Here is a 25577-nt window from a genome sequence, read left to right on the forward strand (position 1 = left end):
TATAAAGAATTTATCCTTCTAATGATAAGCATGTCAAAAGTTTCATCCAAATATTCAGCATTCATTTATTCTGAATAAAAGATAAATAAAAATCTAACCATTTGACCAGGAGTTAGGACTGGAAAAAATGGATCATCAGCTGAAAAGCTTGTGGGGAAAAAGTGTAATAACAAAAAGGCAAAACAGGAGGAAACGGCCTTAATTTGTGCATGAACAATAAGCTGGCAAAGATACTTTTCTTGTTTGCCTAACTGGTCTTTTATATTACAAAATCTTCTTTTTTACACTTAGAGCTACTCTAAAATGAAAATTAAGGAAACATTTTTGAAATTTGTTCCTTTACACCAAGTGGTTAAAAAAGCAACATCACAGAGCAGTAGAAATTCCTATTATTATTATTATAATGTGCACTGCTGATAAGAATCCAGGAGAAAAAACAGGTTTTTCCTTATATGTAGCTTAGGAACACAATGGAAGCAACAAAAGATATATGTCATTAACATACAGTTTCATTTTACCACAGTGAAAGATAGTACATGGAAAAACAGTGCCAAGAGATAAAATGCAAGACTGTTTTCCATCTGGTTTTGTAATCCAATTTTACACTAACTTCTGTTGTCCTTTACATTTACAGTCATCAATATTTCCCTAGCTCATGGGAAAACCATACAGACATGTTTCTATTTATCACAGTAGTAGCTGTGGGTGTATTCTGAAGATACTACCAATCAATGCTGTTCCTTGTATTCTTATGCAGAGGCAGAGAAACAATGTGATATTAACACTGAATGGCAAGAACAGTATGTGCTAGGAACATAATGTAATGAGAGCAAATTGTGGCATGTGCATGAGCATTTTAAAGTCTAGTTCCACTCTGGCTGACTTACAGTCTAATTTCCTAGAAACAGAAGAGACATACTGCCTTCCAGTCTCTCTTTTTGTTTGTCAAACCCTACTTCTTAGAAATTTTTAGCATATTGAATAATTTCTATCTAATGTGACAGAAGGGCAAAAGCCTCAGGGGCAATTAGATTCACGAAAGTTCTGTGAAACTCTCTATTAAGTGGAGGAGATGGCCTGAACTAGTGCAAGCATCCAGTCCATATGTGCACAACCATGGCATGTGTTGCCTTTGAGCAAGTGACAGATGGAGTCAGACATGGGAAGAGGTCAGGGTACTATACTGATGGAGTTCAACCAGTATGTGTAGGGGAATGGGAAGAAGAACTGTCCAATAGGACTGCACAGGAAAAAGTAGAGATATTAGGTTTATGGCCAAAGACAAAGGGTCTGTAGGAATGCAGGACACAAACTGATGGGAAACTTGGCTTCACTAGTTCTGTGGCTTAGAGTAAAGATTGTTGAACACTGTGGTTTTGTTCAGTTCTCATTACTATATAACACAATACTTCAGGATATATTCATATAGTGCAGGAGTGACTGCTGTAAAGTCAAATCTGTATTAAAGACATGCATCATTTCCTCCACATAATTTCATCTCAATGATCTTAAAATTGTTATGATTCCAATTTTATGCTAATGTTTACAGCAATTCCATGCTATTTATAAAATGATGTAAAACAAAATAACACAAAAATATGAATAAATATTTATTTTCCATTTCCTGTGTGACTATCCTAATTTCTCTCCCTACCTTTTCAGGAAAAATTCTTCTGGAATGGTAATTACAGGCAAGTTAATTTTCTGAATGTTCAGTTCCTGCAGTCCACTTAGTTTGTCTTGCAGAGTCTGGGCATAGGGTACATCTTTTGATGCCTTTTGCAGCCAGGTGTTGGTTGCCTGCAATGAGGAGACGAGGTTTTCAAAGTGAATAACAAGTTTAGAACTTCCCAGGAAGTTATCTGAGACCTATTTCAACTATCCATATACTAAGCCCTAGGCATCTGATGAAGTGACTGGTTTGATCAAAGTTGGAAATACACATCTTATTCAGTCTGTTGAGTGCTTTTACAAGTAGTTATGATTCTGGCTTCCATGAGGGAGGCAAGAATTCGCCAGGGCTATGTGGTCAAGCTGTAACATCTACTGTAGGTTGAAACATACCACGATAAATTGTGACACAATATGCCGCAGTGTCATATCTGTATGAGCCACTTTCCGATCCAGCAGTTCGTTGGCATGCTTCTCTAAAGCTTTTGGGTAGTCTGAAAAGTCAACTGGGAAGCCAGAAGACATTTTTTTCACAGCAGCACTGGCACCTGAATTCCACTCAAGTTCAACTTTCTCAGAATCTGAAAATCATTAATTTAAAAGAAAAGGGTAAGTTTAGTAATATCCCTATCATATTTAAGGATATACTATAAACTAATGTAACAAGATGTTTAAATTTATAGGTTGTACAAAATGGATCATATTTTTTCCCCTACCATATCTGAGAAGAACTCTTTCTGAAATGGAGTTTCCATGAGTTGTTGCAGCTGAGCTTATCTGAAGATATCCTTTGGTTGGTGAATAATTAACCAGGGCTTCAGTTCTAAGTTCAGTTTTCAGGCGAGGAATAGAAATTGTGCCTCTTAACATTGCCTCTTCCATTCCAGCATAACTGTGAAAGCAAAACATAAATTTTTCTTTTTATATAAATATAAAGCATTTTACTCTATCTTCTCACTTACGTTTCAGGAGCAATTCCAGCATTTAAATCCATAGTAAAGGCATAATATGGGTTATAAAAAAATTGACTGATCAAACTTGTAAACTCTGTTCCAATTCAATCAATGTTTTCAGCTTCTGCTAGTTATTATGGGAAATTTATGATAAATTATTACAATGTTACTGTGCAGATACACACAACAATAATTCCATATTAATTTCAAAATACTGAAATGGATTGAAATATGAGCCTGTCTTGATAAAGTTGTACCTGAACCAAATTTTGAACTTCTTACTCAAGCTGAATTCTCTACTAAGGATTCAGACTGTAGCCATGAATCACACAGAAACAAAATGCTTGACAAAATATATTATGCTACTGGGTTTCATTTTCCTTTATTCACATTTATTTTGTATCTTTGTAACTTTGTTGACTTGAGAAAACTTCTAATATTATGTTAGTGCAAATGAAAGGGAATTGAGGTCCCTGACATCTGTCCAAAGCTCCTACTGATATCAGAGGCAATTCTGCATGAACAGCAAAGACAAAGACTCCCTGGGGCACCATCAAGATCACAGAATTCCATGGAAGATTGAGGTTTATTAAAGAATGCGATCAGCTCATTTCACTATGGGCTTGTGAGGCAGACAATTTTAGAAACCCTGGCAGGCTGAACATTTTTGTTAGCTCCCCTGTAGATGTTCCCGGAAATATTCTCATCGTGAAGCGTGGGAATTTTTACAGGAAGCTCTCAGTTATTTTTGGTTTTGTTACTTATTGAGTGGAATTAGATTTCTTCATGGGGAGATGTAATAACGTTTTTAGAGCCAAACACATCCAGTAAAAGATAATACCTCTCTGAACAAACCTTGATTTGTTTATATCCTTGGATTAGCACACCTGCAATAACACCAGTACAATGTCATTCCTTTAGTCATGTGTGTGCGAACATGGAAGAACTAGCTCAAGGAACTTGTAATACAAGTTATATATATACATATAGTAGGAAAGATCAGTTGGTGCATTAGATTTATTTATTTGATGTATACATGATGGATTACAAATAAAATACTTGAAGGGTTTTTAAAGAGTTTGAATGACAAGTTTATATGTCTCATAAGCAATTTCTCCAAAATGGGATAAGATTTCCTAAATTTTTCTACCTTCAATAAAATCTTCAGCTATCTTATTCAAAGGTATCTGTAGAAGTCTAAGTGGTTTTCTGAGTTACCTTATCTGGCCAGTAAGAGTAACTTCGGAAATCTTCTTGTTGTTAAGGTCTAAGCCAAACGTATATGCTTTCTTCCCAGGAATGGATTCATCAGTAATTCTGAAGTTTGTACCAAAGTCAACATCAACATCTGGAATGTGGACATCACTGGACAAAATCTTTTTGTCTCTATTGTACCTGAAGGTCAGTGTGGCCTCATGCTGCTTTACACCTGGAAAACGTAAGGTACTTTGGTTATTTGTAACTATGGAATGTGTTTGGACTTTTCTTAAATGAGAATAAAAAAGGATCAACTGGAAATTATATCACCCTGAAGATCCAATGCAACCTTTGACGAGCCTGAATGAGAAACTGTGTAATCCTTTTTTTTTCTCATCTTCTAGACACACCACGAGCTGATCCACTAAATCCGTCACTACATGTGTTACATAAACTTGTCAACCCACAGATTCTCCCTTCGAAAAATTTTTAATTGGAAATGGCATTTTTCTCTTGCTTATACAGAACCCATTAACTTCTCCTCTTCCTTGCTTCCATTCACCAACGCCATACTTTTATTTAAATTGGGGGGAAGCATTCCTGGGAAACAAAATCAGCCTCTGATCATGAAAATCTTGCACTGGGATTGCATATATGAAAGTTAAAGTGTTGGCCTGTTTGGTTGTGAAAATGGCGTTCTATTTTCTACTGTAAAGAATTCTATTATAATTTACTCATATAAATATTTTGTCCATAAAATGACACAGTTCAAAACTGAGCTAAACCGTACTCGTTTTTCAGAATCTTACCTTCTGCCTGGACAGCAAACTTCAAGGTGTCTACCAGGTCATTTCCCTCTCTCTGCAGGTCATAGTTTGCGCTTGCAGAGTATTCTTTCACTTCACCTGTGGACACTATTTCAACTTCAAATCTAAAGGAGTAAACAAATATATTGTAAATAACTATTTTTCCATGACCACAAACAGAAGAAATCATACAGTTCTCAATAGCTCTCTTTCTGAGCTGCTCCTGCTAGTGTGTTTTTAAAGATTTTTAAAGGTAAACTTTATGTGAGAGGGTACTGTACATACTAAACTCTTACAGGGCAAACACAAAACCACAAAATAAACATTGTTAAAGCTGATATAACTTACCTGGATTCTCCAGTCAAGGGATAATATGGAGCTGCCTCTATGGCACTGGCATTGGTGTACAATAATTTGGTGCAGAAATTTAGACCAGCAATGAAAGGCTTGCAAGAAGTCCAGGTTTCTTGGTTTTCAATAAGAGGTGGAAACTCTTCAGTTTTGGCTGGAGACACCAAATGTAGCGTATTGCTGGAACAGATAAGTGAGCCATTTATTCCCAGGACAGGTGTTCAGACATTGTCCTATTAACAAGGTTATTTCCTGAATAAAAATCACTTGTTAAGGTAGGGGCTTAGTGAAATATCATTTGGTGGCTAAATGATCAAATGGTTTATTATTATAAGCATTATTATTGATAATTATAATTCCGTGTTGAGCCATTTACCTTGTCTGAAATTAATCTAAGTAGTTCATTTAAATTCAGTCTAGAAATAGGCATTGCTATTATAATAATTTAATATGAAAGAAACCAAAGTAGTAGAAATGACAGTCTTGTTGAAAATTTCAGAAAACAGTGACAAAATAAAGAATCTGTAAGCCATGACTCCCAGTCACCACTTAGCTATTTGTTTATCTTACAAAAGAAGTTATCCCAGTTGTACAATGTCTACGATTTTTCTGAACTGAAAATTTCTCCATACCTGCCCTAGCCTCTTAATTCTGTCATAATAAAAAACAAGAAGAAAAAGGAAGAACAGAGCCTTGAAAATTCTCATTCTGTTCTCATTACCTGATACTGAGGAGCTTTGTTGGACTCTTTGGAGCAGGAATGCTAAATTTCAACTGTCCAGCTTTCATACTAACATGTGCTTCAATTCCAGACTCATGGAATATATTAGAATTCATCTCCACACCACTCCTAGCAAATTCAGGCATGTTTATTCCCAGGTGTGTTACAAATTCAATTGCTACTGAAGGTTTAGCAATGAGTTCTGCTTGCATCTATTTAATAAAAACAAAATTATGTATTTATTTGCTCAATACACTTCTTACTGGTTTTATAAAACAAATGTAATATTCTTGATAATCTAGAGGTAGGTTTTAAATAATTGATTTTGTTATTAAAAGAACTTGATTTCCAAGTCACATAAACAGAGGGACCACATAAGTGGTAACTGTAATTTAACAAATACAGCAATATGATAATGCCAAGGAACCTTATCTACTTTAATGTAAAAATACTCATGCTTTGGAAAGATTTTGTACATGGAGCTACTTGCATGTATTTTTAAAACTGACAACAAGATCCAGATTTCCATTGTAAAAAAAAATAAATTATTTTCAAAAACAATGAGCAAACTACTTGACAAAGAAGAAACAGAGCCAAGATTTTAATTTCTCTAAACAGAAAACAGCTTATTTTCAAGCTTTTGGTTTGGCCTCTACAGAAAGAAGGGACAGAATGCAAAATTTTGGAAAAGATTCCAAAGGTAACTAAAGGCAACCAGTATTAAATTTGGGGACATATTTTTTATTTTTATTTAAATCATGCATATGGTAGAAAATTCAATCTTTAGGTGAACTGAAACTATTGGAAATTTATGTAATTTCCTTATATTGACTAAATTAGAGTGAAATAGATATTAAAACTGTATAAAAATGGATTTTTTATTATTTTAACCAGATAATTTTGTTTCACATGATATTTAATTGTTATAATTTTAAAATATTTCCATTCAGATCAAAAAATGTTTTATTTAACTAAATTTTCAATATTTCTTTTAACTGAAAATGAAAATTTTTACTTTGAATTGGTCACATCAGAATCTTTTATTAATTATTTGAATAGAAAATTTACAATTTTTTTGAGCTTTTGTACTATTATAATTTGAAAGCAAGGAGAGAGAAATAAACAGAGGTTAAAAGGACTATTTATGAAAGACTGATTAAAATAATTTTAATTCATAAATTTTATTATGTCTCAAACTTAATTTATTATGTGTATTACTTCTTACTTTAATGTAAATGTCATCCACAAATTAACTGGAGACCTCTAACAAGCAAGTTTCTATTTTCATTTCAAGAGAATATTGTAGTATTTAAAATTTTTCTGGTGTTATGGTTTTATCCCTAAATAAGATTGTAGATTATTAGGAGGAAACAAAATATAGACAGCTGTTGAGACTTACACTTTTTTGATGAAGCTTCACAGCTACTTTGGCCCCGGGTGTTGCTATTCCAGACAAGGCAAACTTCAGTTGCAAACCTGCTCCAGTTGGGAGCTCAAACTCATTGTCCATGAACATGTAGTGGACAAATAAATCCCTGTCAACACCTTTTGAGATGGCTTGTGCAATCTGTGAATCAAACAAGGAAATGAACACTAATAAATCTACACTTTGGAATATGTACATTTTGTACTTTTAAAGTTGATCATGGGATGACTGTAGCTGTATAATCCAAAAATTAATTAATATAGAGTACAGAATTTAATTTCTACAGATTCCTTGCTTCAAAATATGTACTAAACTCTGTTTATCAAAATCTCAGCTTTAAACAAATATTAGATTTTATCACCTGCCTTGATACTCATAGATCATCTACCTTGACAGACACATACAAAGGTGAGTTGGTTTAGACAACATGTAACATGTAACTTCCTCAAAGTCTATGGCAAAGCGTTTTTTTACTGTTACAAAAGAAGGGTTTTACCTTCTTAACCTGTACTATATCTTCTTTCCTTTTTAACATGATGAACTATTGCTTAATATTATTATATATTTTCATAAATAGAAATGCAGTAGTATAAATGCCAACATTATATAGTATATATAATGAAGTAGTATAATGGCCAACACTGAGATTTTGGGTATTGTCCAGTAGATAGCTCATTCGTACAATAAGATGTGAACCTTTCATTCCTCTCACCATCTTCCAGGAGGACTTGGTTACTGAAGTGGCTTCTTTATGGGCTTCTCAGAGTCCTTCAGACCAAACCTGGATATTTTATTTTAGCTAATTTTATTTTCATGCTGATATCAAATACCCGTTCTTTACATAATAGATAAACACAACCTAAATCTTAAAAAAATCTTGTAGAAAAACCCCCAAATTACTAAAATACATTGGTGCCTCAGAAACATACCATTTCAGGAATAGTCTGAAGAGTTTTAACACTCTTTAAAACCATGCTCCCCAGCAATTTGAAATCATTGAGTTTCAGGTATCCAAGTTCTTCTCCCAGGATTCTCAGATATGCTCTTCCTTCAGGAGCTTCCTTGTTGCCCAATTGTTTTATCAATTTTTCAAGGTTAAGCATTATTCCTTTCATGACATCCTGAAAATTCAATCATAAAGTAGTAAAACATATTTATGAGAAACCTGTAAGACCATGTATCTAGAACAGTTACTTAATGCATGTCGGCTAATCTGCACATGCACTTCTTAGAGATTTGTTTCCAGACAAAGGCCCCTCCCGCATACAGTTAAGAAAAAAACATTGTTAACTAGCATTAAGGATTTCTAGTTTAGCTGATAAGGAGAAGGCTCATAACCAATAAAGAGGGAAATGCTGTAATTATTGTGTAAAGATAGGAATGCCATGTTGTGCAGAGGATGTTTTCAAGCTGTACCTGATCTTGCTTGCCATCCTGGGAGTAACCAAAATAGTCAAAAAGCACCTTGGAAACCTGCTCTGGCACTTTGCCATCAACCCAGTACAAGGCCTTGCTTGCAGTGTCTGGGAAAAATCCCTTCTCTCCAAACAAAGCTTCCAGTGTTGGTTCAAACCCCTTTCCGTCCAAGCCAAGCTGAAAAAGACAGGACAATGCAATAACTGAGACACTTTACCTACTTTGGAGCTTTGCAACAAACAGACTTTCTGGGGAACAAACAATTCATTTAAAGTGTATCCTACAAGTCTATGATTTTTAAGGGAAGATACGGAATACCAGGTCTTACAACTAATTGTGGTGAGGCCCAACAAAAAACTTAAACATAGGCTGTGTCTCATTTAAAACCTACTATGAGTACTTCAGTGTGCCAGTAATGATTCATTAGCATGAAGTCAATTTGTTACAGATGGGTTCATTTTACCCTAGCTGAGGCCTTTAATAACTCCAACAGGGTCCTCCATCCAGTCAGTGGCAAGTGACGTCATAAAACGGATGGCTTGCTCTAAAGCCCACTGAGATTAAATAAAAGTCCCCTTGTAAGCATAGTCATCTTTAGATTTCTCCCAAACCTTGTAAAAACAATACATTATTCAGAGAATGTTGTTACAAGAAAACAGGAGCGAGAAAGCAAGCAGTGGAATACTCGCAGAAGTTTTGGAGAATTGTACCTCAAAGATATCAGTTGGGCCAAATCCATACACATTCAGGGTGGTTTTTAGCATAGTCTCTTTAGGAAGGTAGCTGTTTGGATCAAATACCACATTCCCCTCTACTTTTGCAGAGATGGGATCAACTCCAGGTACAGAAACTCTTTTGGAAATCTGATAGTTTTGTGAGAATTTTCTGAAATCTTTGGCTGTTGGAATCTGGTTTCCTTTCAGAGCTTCTTCAACTTGGCTTTTTAGACTAGGAAAGAGGATAGCAATACAAATATAATATATATTTGTACAGTATAAATAGTATAAATTCCAAAACCTCATTTAGTCTGAGTTGAGGGATTTCTTGTGACACTTGCAGACATTCATACAACTGAGGGGATTGTAAACGGCTAGCCTTCTGCATGTATTAACAGTAAAATAAAGACTTAAGGGAAAGACTGTAAGCTGGCACTGCTCTGACAAAGCCATAGATTTACTCAGCTGATGTGCTTGTTCAAACAAAGAAAGCAAACAAATAAACAATCAGAATATGCACTGTTAAATAACTAGTACTGCAATTACGGTCAGAACTTTGTTCTTCCTAGGAGACCAGTATACAATCAAGTTTTACTTACTCTTCAATGCCTACTTCTTCAGAGTCTAGGATGTTGGCAATGTGTGAGGCAATAAAGCTTTTCACTTGCTCGTTCTTCTCCTTTGTGAGCACTCTCAAAATCTTTGTGAGATCACTTGGGGAAGGGTTTTTCATCAGTATAAGATAGGCTGCTAGACGTTTGTCTGTAGGTGCATCCCCTTCTTGGAATGCTTTCAGAAGTGCTGAACGGTCCTAAATAAATAGAGAAAGGTTTGCACTGGTGGGCTGACTAGTAGATAATACTGCTAAACTCTTTTGGGAATATATAGGGTGAAATAATTTCCAGGATGTAATTTTTTCTGGATTGCCTAACTGTTTCTATACTTTATTTCTAGAGATGACCAAAAATACTTCATTGAAACTGTTTTGATAAAACTTCTTTTGATAGAAAATGTCATATAAATTTTGTTTTTATTAAAACTGATTTTCTTATCCTATATCTCGCAGGTTACTTTTTTGTTCAGAACACTGAACTTGGTTGTTGGGAATCAGAAATGTACTGGTCTGCAGCAAATTGTCAATTTTTGGAAAAAAAGTCATTCAATTTAGGAAAAGAAGGCAATCAAAATCTTTTGCTGAAGAAAAATTAAAAACTTAGTTTGAAAATAAATAATAATAAAAAGAAATTAAATGCTTTAAATTAAACTGAATCTGAGGATGTGAACACCAGGTGTTTCCAGACTCCCAAACTCAGTAAGTCTTCTCTGGAAACAATCATGTGTTTAGAGCAGAAACTTGTTGATATTGAAAAAATTTCTCTATATTAAACTGAAGTGCTAATGACGCCAATTCTGTAGAAGGTGCTTTAATGTCACTGTAGTGTAAATATAAATCTAACCAGTACTATTAATAACAATGACAACAAAATGGGGATATAAAATAGAGACATGATTTTTTCTTTGTTAAATCCATTTAAATCTGGAGTACTTAGTTCATTAAAACTGCCTTTAAGTAAGTAAAACTCCATTTAAGACACTCTAATAGGAACAGATCTAAACTTCCTATTGAAACAGAGACTACCTATACAAACAACTGCATCTCAAAGGAGCAACACCCACCAAGTCAGAAGCCTGCAGAACTTCTCAGATATGTGTGTGGAAACTAAGAGAGTTCTACAAAAGCTGGAGACAGCTAAAAGGAAGATAGCAAAGCTATGAAATAATGGCAACGCTTGTGCATATTCAATAACTTCTGTGAACAGTCAAGGTGAACTGAGGACAGTTTAAGCTAATTCTTGTGATCCAATTTACCTCTTCGGTAATAGTCATTTTCCTGAATGCCTGGATGGCTGCTTTCTGAACTGAAAGTGATGCAGCTTCATTTCTTATACATGTCTTCAGAAAAGTTTTCAGGTTGGGTTTAGCTTTCTCCATTACTGCACCCATGTTTCCAATAGCCTGTCAGTGATGAAAACACAGAAAAATGATAAACAATTTTTTCTCCACCAAAAGAAGTTGAGTAATACGTGTACTATGATTTAAAATAATAGCTTGCATAAGGAAAGAAGGAAATAAAAATACCCGAAGTGTGAGGTATGTGAGTTCATCTTCCCCAGAACAATCAGTACCAAGTAGTGATACCATGAAGTCTGCAACATCTGTTATTTCCTCTGTTACAGTCCTCTTCTCATTGTAGAACCTAAAGAAATAAACACATTAGAAACAAAAGGAGAAAATGAGAAATGTCTATTTATGTTTTATTCCCAAAGAGCGAATTCATGAGAATAACAAAAAATCCTCAAAACCTGACTGCTCTTATGGTTTACTCTAAGCGTTGTAATGTTTTCTGAAGGTAATTTTGTACAATCACATGCTGTCATTACTTACTTAGTAACAGAATTACTCAAGCCATAAAAAGAAGCTCTACTTGGTTGATACTGGGCCATGTTAAGAATTTCCCGTATTCTTTCTGAAGTTGGAGAAGGCAATAGTCCCAGGGTATATGTGACCAGGTCTACCACAAGCGGATTCACGTTTCCAGTTCTCAGTATTTGAAGGACTGCACCATAGCACTCTGGAGTCCCGCACTGAGCCAGGGCCTGAACTGTGATGGAACTGAAAGGAAAAAAGATGACTTTGATTAACTAAATCCCTGTTTGCAGTTATCACTGCATGTTGCACAATTGAAATAAACATTTGATAGGTTTGTTAAGGTGTTTTAATATAAATTACATACATTTATGTGTGACTGGAAGCAAATCACACGATTGTTTATGAAAAAGAAGCTTCTTAGTTTTAGAAATTATACTAGCAACATGTTTAGCTATGAACAAGAAAGTATTAACGATACTATCATTACACAGACATATCTTTTTTTCTCAACAACAGACTTTCCCACAATTTTAAGTATTCTAATACAATACATTGAACCAGATGGAGGCTCTAGTCCCTCAACATAAAGCATGTGTACATTGACTCAAGTCCAGCTAGGACAGAAGAATAAGGGTTCAGAGTGGAGGGGAGGGTCAGACCAAAGAATCATGCCCTTACATGTCTCCAAAAATTTCACTTTCAAAACCATGTTCTTTACTGTAAGTCAGACTTGGGAGTTTAGAATTAATTATTGTCCTTGAGCAAAACTGCATGAAAGATATTTGGCTATAACAACATATCCACAGGATGGTGTCTGACATACACACTTGGGATGGTGGTGAGGAGAAAAAGTCTGTACCGGCTGTATAATACTCCCACTTAAGCTCAGTTTCTCCAATAAGTTTGGAAGATTTGTTAGGGAATGATCAAAACAGTATTAGTTCTTCATAGAAGACTAGAACTTTCAGATCTATTTGAATTGTTATACTGTTCTCATATATTTAATATTCAAGTTCCAATTAACAACTGAGCTTTTCTGATGGCAAAATGTGAAATCCACGGGTTTTACTCTTCCTAGAGAATTATCTCTAGATAATTCCGACAATACTCATCTTTCTGAAAGACACTCTTTACATCTAATTAACCTCTAAGTTAAAACCACTTGCAGCAAATCATCAGCTTTAGAATGGACTTCTTGTGACATTGACATGACGTGTATTTGCACAATGAACTGTTGTAACATACCTTGAAGTTTCCATCATCTTGGGTACAAGAGAGCCAAGAGTGGAGTTATGTAAACTTCTAAGCCCAGAAACAAATTTGTAAAAGAGTCTTGCTCTCTGCTGGTTCTGCTGGGAGGCTGTAAGTTTCTGCAGTTCTTGAAGGATTTTCAGAACAACATCCCCCTGCCTGGGAAATTTGGCATCTGTACTTTCCAGTGCAAGTCCCTTCTCCTCCAATTCATCTAGCAATTAAAACAATTGCATTGTTTATGTCTTTATCAAGGAGCTATGTTCTTTTTTATCTTCTGTCATACATTTGGTATAAATACAAACTCTGTAGATTATTTTATATGATAAAATATGTAGACATTTTATATGAAGTTTAACAGCTGAACAGTTTCTAAAAATAATGTAGTAGAAATTAAGTGTAATACTCCCAAAAGTTGAATAATACATATTTGCATAATTTAAAAAAAATGATGAAGATGATTCCTTAACACCTTTTATTTTAGCATAGTTTCCTTTTCCAACTTACAATGAGTAAATCTTAGGAGAAACATGTTATGACTAGGAATGACAACTGCCTGTCAAAAAAAGTGTGTTTCAAAACCAAATATATAGTAATCATGGACTGTTTGTATTTGGCATATGAAGCCAAAAGTTGCATAAGAAATTACGGTTAGCTAAAAAGGTTCAATAAACTAATTTCCAATAAAACTACTTTCCAAGCAAATTATAAAATTTTACTTATAAAGAATAGTTTCAAAATTAAAATGAAAACACAAAGATTAAAGATTACAGTGTTTTAACATTTTTTAGGTTTGCCTATTTTATATCCCAACCTTATTCCAGACTAAATTGATCAAACTTCATTTAAAATTATGAATTGTTTTGGTCCCTTCAGCAGCATTATTAATCTTTTAATTAATCCAATGTTTAAAAACAATTGTCCCTGTATTTAACCTGTATTTATATTTTGTCCATGTATTTGTTTTATCGAGAACTGTAACTATACCTCCATCAAAATTTTTGTTATTGATCTTTGGGGTATCTTCAAGCTTCAGTGTCTGGTTGACCTCTGTCATCACACCATAGCGATTTCTAGCAAAGAAAGAAAAATGCAATGCTTTAGTTGAGTCCAGGTACCTTTGAGCAGTGTTGCCATGCTTCCTGCCTTCTTGAAAACAAGATGCATATTTGGGGATGAAGCCAGGGTAGAATGCGATACATCACAATTTGAAATGAATATTTATAAATAAAGATTAATGATAAATAGTGAGCAACCTACTTGTATGAGGAAGGCAGAAACAGGTGCTTTTCACTGCAGACAGCATCTCTTATATGCCTTTTCTTTGCATCAATATTGTAATGACAGAACTGAGTGCTCCTTAGAAGGGTAGATAACGGGATGTTCTGTAAAATAGTTTGGCAGTTGTTTTACTGACTAGTAAAGGAAACAGTTTTAAAGGCTGCTGCAGTTTTACTGTGATATTAACTGTTACAGAATATTGGAAACAAAGGTGTATAACTGGAATCATTCTCACACAAAGAAAAAATTGTGCCAGTATCAATCTTGACTTGAAGAGACTACTTGGGTCTCTTCACAGGCAAAAATCCCCCTGAAATTTTCCCTTAGGCCTTATTGAGGTGTTTGGTTTAGTAGTTACTTCATGACTGATCCCCTGCTGCCTGCAACAAAAGACTCCTTCATAGAACTGGTTTGTAATTTTTACAGTAGATCAGGCCCCTTGTAATGCTCCTTTTATTTCACTCTTACTATACAAATTTTAGAGATTTCTACAGGCTGTAGAAGTGACAGAAATCGGAAAATGTGTTTTTAGCATGATATGAAATCCTAACATTTTTATTGAAGCAAATACTCAAAAGGACAGGTACCATGATAACAGGAAGAAATCTGCCAACATTCATGCAAGCAACTGCATTTGATCATTGTGGATTAACAGGTAGCCTGAACAGCATGCCGAACCATCATATCATATACACATCAGTGTTATGGTAGACTCCATGTTTCACATGAAATTTAAATGCTGAAACTTGCGACTCATAAAACTGAAAATTTGGATAGAATCTGATAGGTTATTATGTAGTGCACAGTACTAACTCCACCCATGAAAAGCTCTCCTTTAAAAAAATAAGGAGAAGAACATGAAAGTAGGTAATTAAACTCTTCCTCTGCATCTGTTTTTCTCTGATTGCCAACAAAACTACAGCCTGATATAATGCAAGGGTGTAGATAACCTATTTAAGCTTTAAGAAGATAAATACAGAATTTAGTTGTTGCAGTGGCTGTTTCTCATTTAAAGTGATGTAGCGAAGAATATTTTATGTATTTTTTAATGGTATACTTACTAGTCCCTTTACAATGGCAATAGGGCTGACATAATCTCTGATGGGACTAAAATTGTCACAGGCTTTCAGGTCCCTGTTAATTGAAATATCTTCTGCAACATTTCCTTTTCTAGATTTGAATTCAACTTCACTGTCACACTTTCCATATACAGTATCCTAGAAAGAAAAAAGAAATCAGTGTCTTTATTCATACTGTCAGAAATTTTCTGATCTAGCTGAAAGGCACCCTTTCTCAACTGAGTTTCCAGGTCTTTTGAAAATGATGCTCAGGAGTAACTCTGCTAGGTGAGGTTTCTTCCATTTGTTAAGGAAATAAAGTGAATGTTTTCAAAACACCTACCATTGAAATAGTTTTTATGTTTTCTACTGTTTCTGTTGGCACAAGTAGAGCTGAGATGATTCCTCTCTTGAGATTCAGCACATTCAGAGGTTCATCCTTCTCTGGATACAGTTTGACTTTTGTTCCATCCTGAATGCTGAATTTTAGTTCATGCCTGCCCAAAAAAACCCTCAGCATTAGTATGAAACCATGTTAAAGCCACCCAGCGAAGAACATGCTATCAATAAATTGCTGGGCTATAGTTAAACCATCATGTTTATCTTGGTCTGTCATTATTTACTATACACTCTTGTCACTATTAAAGGGTTTTACTATTAAAGCAGGAAAATTCTAACCAAGGACATTCTGATATCAGCTACTACGTCATCTAAGGACAAGCAAATATCAAGAGCAAAGACTGGAAGTTGGAAGTGCACAAATTCAGAGGAGATTAGTAAGTTTTCAGAATGAGGTAATTATTAACCACTGCAGTGGGCTACAAAATGATGGGAAGGATTCTCTACTTAGTTGCAGTCTTTAAATAAAGCCTTGATAGTTTTCTGAAAAACATGTTTTAACACTGTCTCAAGTTGTTTTGAGATCTATGGCTTGTGAAACAAGATGGAGTGAATACTGAGGCACTGAAACAAGCACGAAGGTGCTTGAGTAAAATATGCACTGACAAGCACTAGAGACTAGTTGGATGGAGGGAGTAGTAGCAATAAGTTGCGAAAGCAGATAAGCATGGAAAAGATAAGTTGCATAGGTCATTAAAGATTGGGACGGGAAAACTGGACTTCAGTCTAAAATGCCTTTCTATTGCACAGTCTTTGTACCATGTCAGCAAAGGGAAATGATCTTATAATGGCTACACACAGCCATTTGAGAATTTGCTTACAAGAAGGAACTTGCAATACTCCTTTAGGGGACTACCCAACAGTTTCCTGATGTAGATTATATAAAGGACAAAAACATTGCAGGTGAAAATTCTGGATGGAAAAAACCCTTCTCTACTTGCAATTGAGAACTGTGCCAAGTTAGCCCTAAATTGTATCAGGGAGAGTTTTGCTGTGGGAATAGCTTATAAATCTACCATGTTATCATGATATGTGTTCTATGCCTGGAAAATATAGTCAGGGTGGACTGCAACATTGCAGCCCATTCCATGCTAAGCTACAAGTATTGGTGATAATTGATATTGCTTACTTGGACATGGCATTTGCAAAGTCCTCAGAGTTCTTTGACTTTTTCAGCACGGCCCTTCCCTCAGTGTCAACACCAAACGTCTCTCTCAGGGAGCAATGCATTGTCCTCAGGATGAAGCGGCACAGCTGTGGTACCTCCAGTTCGACCTGAAAACACAAATATGACGTGTTTATTCTTTTTTCATTATCATCTTTCCAGGATCATCCAGTTACAGTTTTGAAAATGTGGTATTCCTTGGGTTTTGTAAAGTGTCAGAATCACCCTGCTAGCAGCTGTTGGGAGATTCTAAAGTACTCTAAATAGCTTAAGGTAACTTGAGGGAGAAGATATGAAAGTAGATATTTGCATGGTTATACTATATACAAGGTAAACAAGCAACTTAGGTTCCGAATATTTATAATACTAGAATAACTGTATGATAACTTGAGTCATTACACTGATCAATGTTCAGACTCTGTCAGAACAGTGTGTGCTAAATAAAAAAATATTTTCCCCAGTTACTCCATTTCAGAACCACCTCCGCCCCCCCCATGACGGGAAAATTTTGGGCAAGACAGAAGGATATTGGGTAGTGTAATAGGCTACAGGACCTTTTACTTCTACAGCCCTGATCCTGTCTTGACTGTTACCATGCACAGGCTATCAAGTGGTCTTCATGGCATCAATTAGCTATTTTAGTTCAACTTCTAGAATTGTTTCATGAACATTGGTAGACTCAGCCCCGGAGCTAAGGAAAACTGAACTACCATGTCTCCACCCTCTTTCATGTTAAAGTACAGACAGATCAGGATTGAAATGCACTGGCACCGTGATATGAAGGACTTCTACCATCCTCAGTGCCTTCTGTCTGGAACAGGGAGGGCTTAGTTTTCAGGAGTCTTGACAGGTGCCTTTCAGAAGAGTGATATGTTTGGAAAAACAGTGAAGGATGCTTCTCAGCTGTCAGCTCCCATGTTATTCAGTACACAGTCCCAATCAGTTGTATTTACTCCTCTTTTCCTACCTTGCAAGTGATCTTTGAACCACTTCGTGAATCTGCTGTTCCTGTGATTCCATTTGATGTTTCTGCTTCATATAAGTAAACATACTTTCTGAGGTGTTTAAATCTGGTTGCATCTTCTGCAGTTGGGAGGAAAAAAAAAAAAAAAGTGCTTTTGTGACTTGGGTAAGATATCCATATGTAGATCCTTACAACACATGCTTAGTGTTGTGTAACTGACATGAATGCCACATACAAAGGAAGCATGAGGACCCTCCCACTATTTCCTTCAACAGAATAGCTTTAAGATAAAGAACTAATGTCTTCATGTCAGCTAAACACTTTCTGAAGCATAAGACAAAACTTGTGGGGGAAGCATAAGTTTTGAGGTCCACTGGCATTTGATGAGATGTGACAATATAAACCCATGCGGCCTTTAAATCATGTCCCATTAAAGTAAATGACAAAAATGGCAGAAAACATAAAATGTGGAACTATTTTTAAAATGACCTTATTTCTTCTAAATTAAACCAATCAAATGGTAGCTTTGAAATTGGTAATAAAATTATTTGTTTCAGCTCAGATTCTTCCATCATAATTCAAATGCAAGGAGCTGTTCGATCTAAGTCACATGACTTAAGACTGAAAGCAAATAAGCACAAAAAACCCACAGAACAGTAAAACTAGCAGCATTTCTCAGTATCATTTCACCTGAATCTACAGAGCACTTTTCTACCCTAGATTCTCCTGAAGCACGATCTGCTCTAACTCACTTAGTAGATCAGCAGATTTTACTGGAGTAGACTCTTTTTAATGGGGATAAACTTTAGTTAAATGAAAAGCATCCAGAACAAGGCAAAAGCACTCAGTTATGAGCAAGAATAAGGGAGGAGGAAGTATTTGCAGAGGTGTTTCTCTTTTTATCAAAGGAAGCCCCCAAAACATCCTCAAAGGGATGAATTTCATGCGTGTTTAATCTATCCCTGTTGCTTTCAGAGGCAATTAATCTGTAATTTTAAACCCTACAAGCAGGAATGAATGTGGTAACAGAAACATAAAGAAAAAAATATTTTGTCTCCGTGTCAAACACAGGGATATAAGATCTTCTTTTGGTGTCTGGAATGCATAATATATGCCAAATGATGTCCTTGATTACAATTCACTCCAATTATAACTGCAGACATAATTTTGAACTAAACATGTGATGATTAGGCACTTTAAGGGATTGTGTTAGATCTGAACAAAAAGTTACTTTTCCCTCTGTTTAGACTGAGCAACTCACTGTGATGCTGTTGTGATGCTGAGTGAAAAGCCATTTGCTAAATTGCTCCTCTGTGGTTATTGGTGACTGTCTGAACATATCGGAATCCTCATCTACTTTTATAGAAGAAAAAGGGTAAAGTCCTCTTGGTATAAACCCATATGCCCACAACCAAGTTTGTGATATTATGCCTGGCTTAACCTGCCATGAATGTAGCTTGCTCTTTCTCTTTTATAAAATATTTGTCATGTCAGAGGCCAATGGCAATGCTATCCTGCCCATTATGTCACAGAATTACATACTTAGAGAGGAGAACAGAACAGTACTATAAATCTTGTATTTCCTGCTTGGATTATCACTTTTACAAGTGTTACAAACTTTAATAGTGTTTTAACTGAGATTAATTTCATGTAATTGCTAAACAGAATCAATATAATTAATACTAGCTACCATGCAGTAATCAGCATCTTACAAACATTTGAAAACTGAATTAAATTATCTAATTAACCTTTAAATATTACTCCTATAAAAGAATTCAACACTGTGCCTTGCCTGTCAGTTTTGGCTATCCTGGATCATAACATTGCTTAACTGTAAATTCTCAGAAGTTTTCGCAACACTAGTATCTGATATGCTAAAGCAAAAGGTTAATTATTGCTTCATTTCCTGCTTTTAAACAGAAATAAATGGAAAAGGAATAGGGAAATGATAAGATTGGAAATGCAAATACCAAATAATTTATTGTATCAAAAATACACAAGAAATTGGCAACGAAGCCCAGAAGTCTTTGAGTTGGTTCAGGCAGTTGAAATAAACCCAGTTGCCTGGAGATGGTGCTAAAGCATCCAACAAGGGAAAAAAATCCTAAAGACACAGAACAAAACAACCCATTCAGTACTTTGACCCTATGGTGGAACATTATGTATCTAACCAAGCAGCCAAGGCCAGTCAGAGTTCATTATAAAGATAGCGCATAAAGTCAGCATTTCCTGAGTCTTGTCTTGTTTTAAGAAATTGCTGTCCTTGCTGACAGAGTTGATGATTTATTCTACAGGTATTCAGTTAGATATTCAAGTGCAGTTCTGTGGGTTTAGCAGCTACTGTGAAGGGTAAATGACAAGTGAGATTCAGCTCACGTAAAGTGTAATGTACATAACCTCACTGCTAAAGCTTCATATCTGATAAACAGGGATTTCTAGATGAAGGAATTCGCACCTGACAATAAAGAAATCAACAAAACAATGGAAAGTAGTTTCTTAATGAGAGCTTTTTAAAAGTTTAGAAACTTGATCTTAGGAAACTTTTAAAATTCTTTGAGCTAAGCCTTATGGATAATTAAATACCTAAAATAAATGGCAATAAAGATATCAAAACATCGCCATCACTTTTGTTTCAGTTATTTCAGAGGAAGAGATTTATAGAATAGGAAAAGTCAGGCTTTGAGATATGCATTCAGTTAATATAGGAACATAAGACAACAAAAGCAGATGCAAGAAGTCATTTACTTGAACATCCTGGATTTCCACTTTCAGGTGTTTCTTCTTCTGTAAAGAATAAAACCAAGAATTAAAAGCTGGAAAAGCTATAAAACAAAGGCTATAGAAATATAAATGGAAATACTAAATTTTCTTTGTAAGATCTTTTCAATTCATAACAACTCTTAATGTAGTTTGGCATACTGAAGTAAGTAACAAAGCTACTCTTAACATTGACAGTACAGAGTCAAATCTAAAGGGAGCTATAGTATCTGCCTTGGGATTGTGAACTAAGACCTCAGAATAAAATCTTTAAGTCACTGAATTGAATTATTTTGATTTAAGCTGAGAAGGATCAGCTTCTATGTTAACAAGTTTTTTAAAAGCCCTGTGTTATGTGAAATAGTTTATAAATGGTGGGCACAAAATGTAGGGGTAGACAGATGAAATGTACCATATAATACAGTTTACTTTAAAATTTTTAGTCTATTTGAGCGCACAAAAATATACTGCATAATGGATGAATGGCTATATTTTGCTTTTTGTACATTCATAAAAGGACAACTTTGATGATTAGTACTACAATTATCTGCTATTAAATCTTTTCTGAGTGTTGAGAGTTCATTCTTTGGAGGAAAGGAACACTGACTGGAAGCCTATTCAAGTCAAGAAAAAACATTTGCTCCGATCTGCCTTAGGTATGTCCCATGTAACTATTTAAAATAAACCAAAATCTACTAAATTTGCTGCATTCATTTTATTCTATGTCATTCTTTCAGATATTACACATGAATTCCAGCACTTTTCACAATATTCTCTGCACATTTTCCAAGTTTTTGTTCTGGGAATTCGAAGGCTGACCACTCTACAGAAATGATGTAGCATTAGTTTCAGTAGCAGCAATAGCAACACTAATACTACTATTGCTGTTACGATAGTAAGAATAACAACATTATTAATAACCATCAGAAACAAGTCCATCCTTTAAAATTGTATAACAGCAGTCAACAACAGAATATTAGTTCAATAAAGGTGTATTTATGATTAATTTGATCTGCATATAAAACCAGACCTGCACAACTGGCCCCAGGCTAACCTTCCTCCTTAGGGTTCCTGAAGTCTTTAGTAACACTACAGCATCATATTCTAAAAAGCCCCTTCTTGGGAAGCAAGGATAGCTCGCAATCCACAGCACCATATTGATCTAGGCCATCTTTTCTGATCTTAGGAAAAAAAAAAACTTTGCTGGCCTACTTCTTTTACTACTACTACCGATGACTCTGTCCCTTTAACAGCAAACTGTATTTCAAACATCAGTATTGCCAGCCAAATACATTTTGCTTTATTGATCTCCACCTTCACATGGGCCACAAAATAGCAACAGCTAGGATAAGTCTGTATGGTATCTCCAGGCTCCACTGTCTCCATGGGGGTTTAAAAGGACTGCACTACAGAAAAACAATTAGGCCAAAATGAAGTATGTGAATTCCTTACAAGTTGCAAAATACATTACATCTGATCAAAAGACATCAAGTGACATTTGTGACTTGGGATCTTCTCATGATTGTCCAGTCATACGCAGGGAAGAGATGGTATATTTGCTACACGTACCTTCTCTAATTCTCTAAGCCATTGTCCTGCTGTTTTTTGCATTATTGTTGTTTTAATGGGTTTATAAATAAAGCAGCAAAAAGCACTAACATAAAAGGCAATACTTACGTGTGAGAACACCATTGCTGAGCAGCAGCAAGAGCAGCAAGAGCTGCACAGGGCCCATGGTGAGCCCCGAACCCTCTTGCTGCTCTTTCTTTTTCCTTCCCTTCCCTCTTCACCTCTTCCCTACTGCCTCACAGGGAGAATGAGCCTTCTGACTTGGACCTCCACTTATATAGTCTGTAGCAAGCAGCTGAGGCAAACGGTTTAGAAAGCTCAGAGCAAATTGCCAAAGGTCCAAAGGTGAGAGTCCCAGATCCTCACTGCACTCCAGGATACACTCTGCTTTGGTTGCTGGGAGTCCCTGAAGGCAGAAGACTTGAGCATATACTGGAGATGTCACTCTTCCAGTTCATTGGTTTTTTTCTTTAACAGATTTTTTAAAAGCCAAATCCCTCAGCTGCAGACTCCAACAACGTATTGAAATACATTTCCCACACCTACACAGGAATGATTGCAATGCATAAATTATGGCTGGATGAAATGATCACTGCAACATACTTTCAGTATAGATGTTGAGAGCTTAAGGGTATGAGTACTTGAGAAAATGATAGTATTGTACAATTTAGACCTCTTCCCTTTAAAGGCAGGAGAATGAACATTTGAGATTTTTCCTTTGTTGTACTAAAATTCATCATATACCTTTCTAAAAATTATTTTACACTTACATACAATATTCTGGTAAATCAGGTCTTGTTCATGTTGAAAGTAAGCTCTGTGTAATTCTTTTGTTTCTTCAGTTCTGGATTCAGTTTCTTTTGTTTTCTAATAATAGCAAAAATATTAAAATAAGATGACAAAACTTATCTGAATGAAGAAGATAAACCTATGAAGAAGATAAACCTGCTTAAAATAGAAACAAACAAAAAACCTTTTTATGAATATATATATATTGGTAAAAAAGACTGGGTTTATGTCATGAGACATTCTTGCAGTCTGAATTTTTTCTTTACTGATATCTGTCATAACTGCAGTAAAAAACAATTGATTATGGAAATTATCAAGAATATTTTGTTCAGTAAATTTAATTTCAATATATGCGATCAAATGGAAATGTTTTGACATTGCCAAATCAAAATATATCCTCTTAGCTTGTTGAATCAAAAATCAAATTTTGGCTTAGGTAAGCAGTAATCTCTTTTCCCTTGAAATGTTACCATGTTACCATGCATCACAGTAGCTATCTTTAAAGTCTCTTATTTCTTCATACCCTTTCTCTCTTGAACTTAATAGCTAGGTTATGTTTCCCAGGCTGCACTTTGATCGTGTAACCCCTAACGTCAGTTCAACCAAATGGCAAGCACTGATGTGTGGTGGGGCATACTTTCCAATAAGGAAGACATCTCTTTTATAATTAGGATTTTGTCTGATGACATTAATTTTTGCCTAATGACATTAATAAGAGCATGAGATTTCAGAAAGCTTTATTGAAGAAATTTATTTCATGGATTCATCAGTATCAGAGGCACCATGAAGAATTTCTTAGATTTTTGCATTTTGATTTCTGTCCTTGGCTTATACAAACCACAGATACAATAAAACTACCAAGAGGACATGATTATTTTTACTTTTAAAAATCAGTCTAGGTTTTTGTTTACTTTTGTGTCCACAGCTGCCTCAATATCTGTTGTGATACATAACAATGATTTTACTCTGTACTATGATTCTACCAAAGAGACTGTTCAAAAATATCATAACTGCCCACAGCATTTGATCCTTTTCTGCATTCAAACTTCAAGAGGTTTTGACTATTACTTAAAATCTATTATTTTGTCCACTTTAGCACTTCAGATAAATAGGGCTCTGGAGTGCCCAGCATTCCGAGATTTCTTAGCTATTTCCCTATTTTGCCTGTGTCTCCTCACTGCTTTCGGGTGGTTATTTTGGCTCAAGCTGAGGCTGACTGTATTAACATGATGTTGCAAAAACATAAAAGGGATTAGAGAAATTATGTCTCAGCCCATAAGTATGCAGGTAATATTGGTGCACGACTCTACTGTGACAGGTTTATATTGCTGTATTGCCTCGTCAGGGACAGCATTTTTTTTCACAACAGGTGCCACAAAATGCCACACACTACTTTTATCTATTCAATCATCAAGGAATCCCCATGCTTTCAGCTCATCGGAAAAAGTCAATATTCACACAGATTTAGACAACATAAAATTCCCATTTCAACTATTTCTGTGACCTGTGGGCTTTGAGCTGAGAACACAATTTATCTTTCACATGAATCTGTTTTAAATCGTATTGCCTCATTTAATTTTTTGTTTCTCAATGACTCTGGCTAAGTCCTACTCTCCTCTGAGTGCATCTCTTGAAGTGAAATGAAGACTTTGGAGATGGAACCATTCTGAACCCCCATGACTGTATCATAGCTCTTACATTTTTGTAGCTTTTGCACTCTGTGTGACAAAGACAGGCAGAGGGTATTGGTGCAGATTTGAAAAAAGAAAGGATGGGATGACAGAAACATCAAACTTTACTCCCTGATGTTCTACACTGGAAGCAAGTCCAATCTTTGGTATATGCTGCATATCTCTAATCTGCACAGATTTGGTCCTGATCTAAAATCCAAACACCTGCATGGAAGTTTTCCAGATGTCCTTGGATCAAGCCAATTGAGGTGAATGCTGTGTTCCATGTTTCTCCTCCCTTAAGAATGTTTTTTCCTTTAGTCCACATTACTAAGAAACAGGGACAGTTTGGGCCTTGGTGCTCACCACGGTAAGGTAGCATTGTTGAAGTAATAGGTACTGCCAGAGACACTTCAGTTTGTTCACCATTCCCTTCAAAAAACTTAAATATCAATATTAAAAATTATTAAAAAAACAATGGTCAAATTACATTTAGATAGGAACTATTTCTGGAAATTTCAGATATTTTTTCTTAGAAGAAACTAGTAAGGGGAAAATTCCCTAAAGGAGATAAAAATTACATCAGCATCTGGTAACTAATCATTAGTGAAATGAAGCGTCATGGCATATTGAGGAAAATGCAGGGCATTTATTAATGCTAATGAAATAAGCTAGCTGGATCTGTCATACATTTAATGAATTTTGCCAATTATGTCTTCTTTCTTTCCTAAAAATTTTGCCATTGGTTTAGGATGGTCTGCGTGTTCATATGTCAGTACTACCTAAAAATGAAAAACATAGAACATGCACAGATTCTTTGTAGAACATGGAGTGAGTGCAGTTCATATATGTAAAGAACAACTGATAAACTGAAAGCATCACATACACATGCATGGACTGGATGTTCACAAAATTCACTACTTTTGTCATTATGCATTTGTCAGACATACTGTGTATTGCCTGAGTCACTGGTCTTATGAAATGTAG

At 35.4% G+C, this 25577-nt stretch overlaps 1 protein-coding gene across 1 annotated transcript in view; it reads right to left on the reverse strand.

The window, feature by feature from the left end:
- Positions 1-22377, reverse strand: part of APOB (apolipoprotein B) — a 37889-nt gene extending 15512 nt beyond the window's left edge. Inside the window, 24 exon segments of the mRNA XM_040598520.1 lie at positions 1655-1800; positions 2065-2252; positions 2388-2563; positions 3843-4053; positions 4631-4752; positions 4976-5158; positions 5700-5911; positions 7099-7266; positions 8055-8246; positions 8542-8718; positions 9252-9489; positions 9857-10068; positions 11127-11273; positions 11397-11514; positions 11703-11930; positions 12933-13152; positions 13926-14011; positions 14199-14323; positions 15281-15436; positions 15621-15774; positions 16806-16951; positions 17809-17924; positions 20551-20589; positions 22240-22377. Of these exon segments, the coding sequence (XP_040454454.1) occupies positions 1655-1800; positions 2065-2252; positions 2388-2563; positions 3843-4053; positions 4631-4752; positions 4976-5158; positions 5700-5911; positions 7099-7266; positions 8055-8246; positions 8542-8718; positions 9252-9489; positions 9857-10068; positions 11127-11273; positions 11397-11514; positions 11703-11930; positions 12933-13152; positions 13926-14011; positions 14199-14323; positions 15281-15436; positions 15621-15774; positions 16806-16951; positions 17809-17924; positions 20551-20589; positions 22240-22297 (3818 nt within the window). The 5' untranslated portion in view covers positions 22298-22377.
- Between the last annotated feature and the right edge of the window lie 3200 nt (positions 22378-25577).

This window comes from Falco naumanni, chromosome 6 (genome assembly GCF_017639655.2).
Source record: "Falco naumanni isolate bFalNau1 chromosome 6, bFalNau1.pat, whole genome shotgun sequence".
NCBI lineage: Eukaryota > Metazoa > Chordata > Aves > Falconiformes > Falconidae > Falco > Falco naumanni.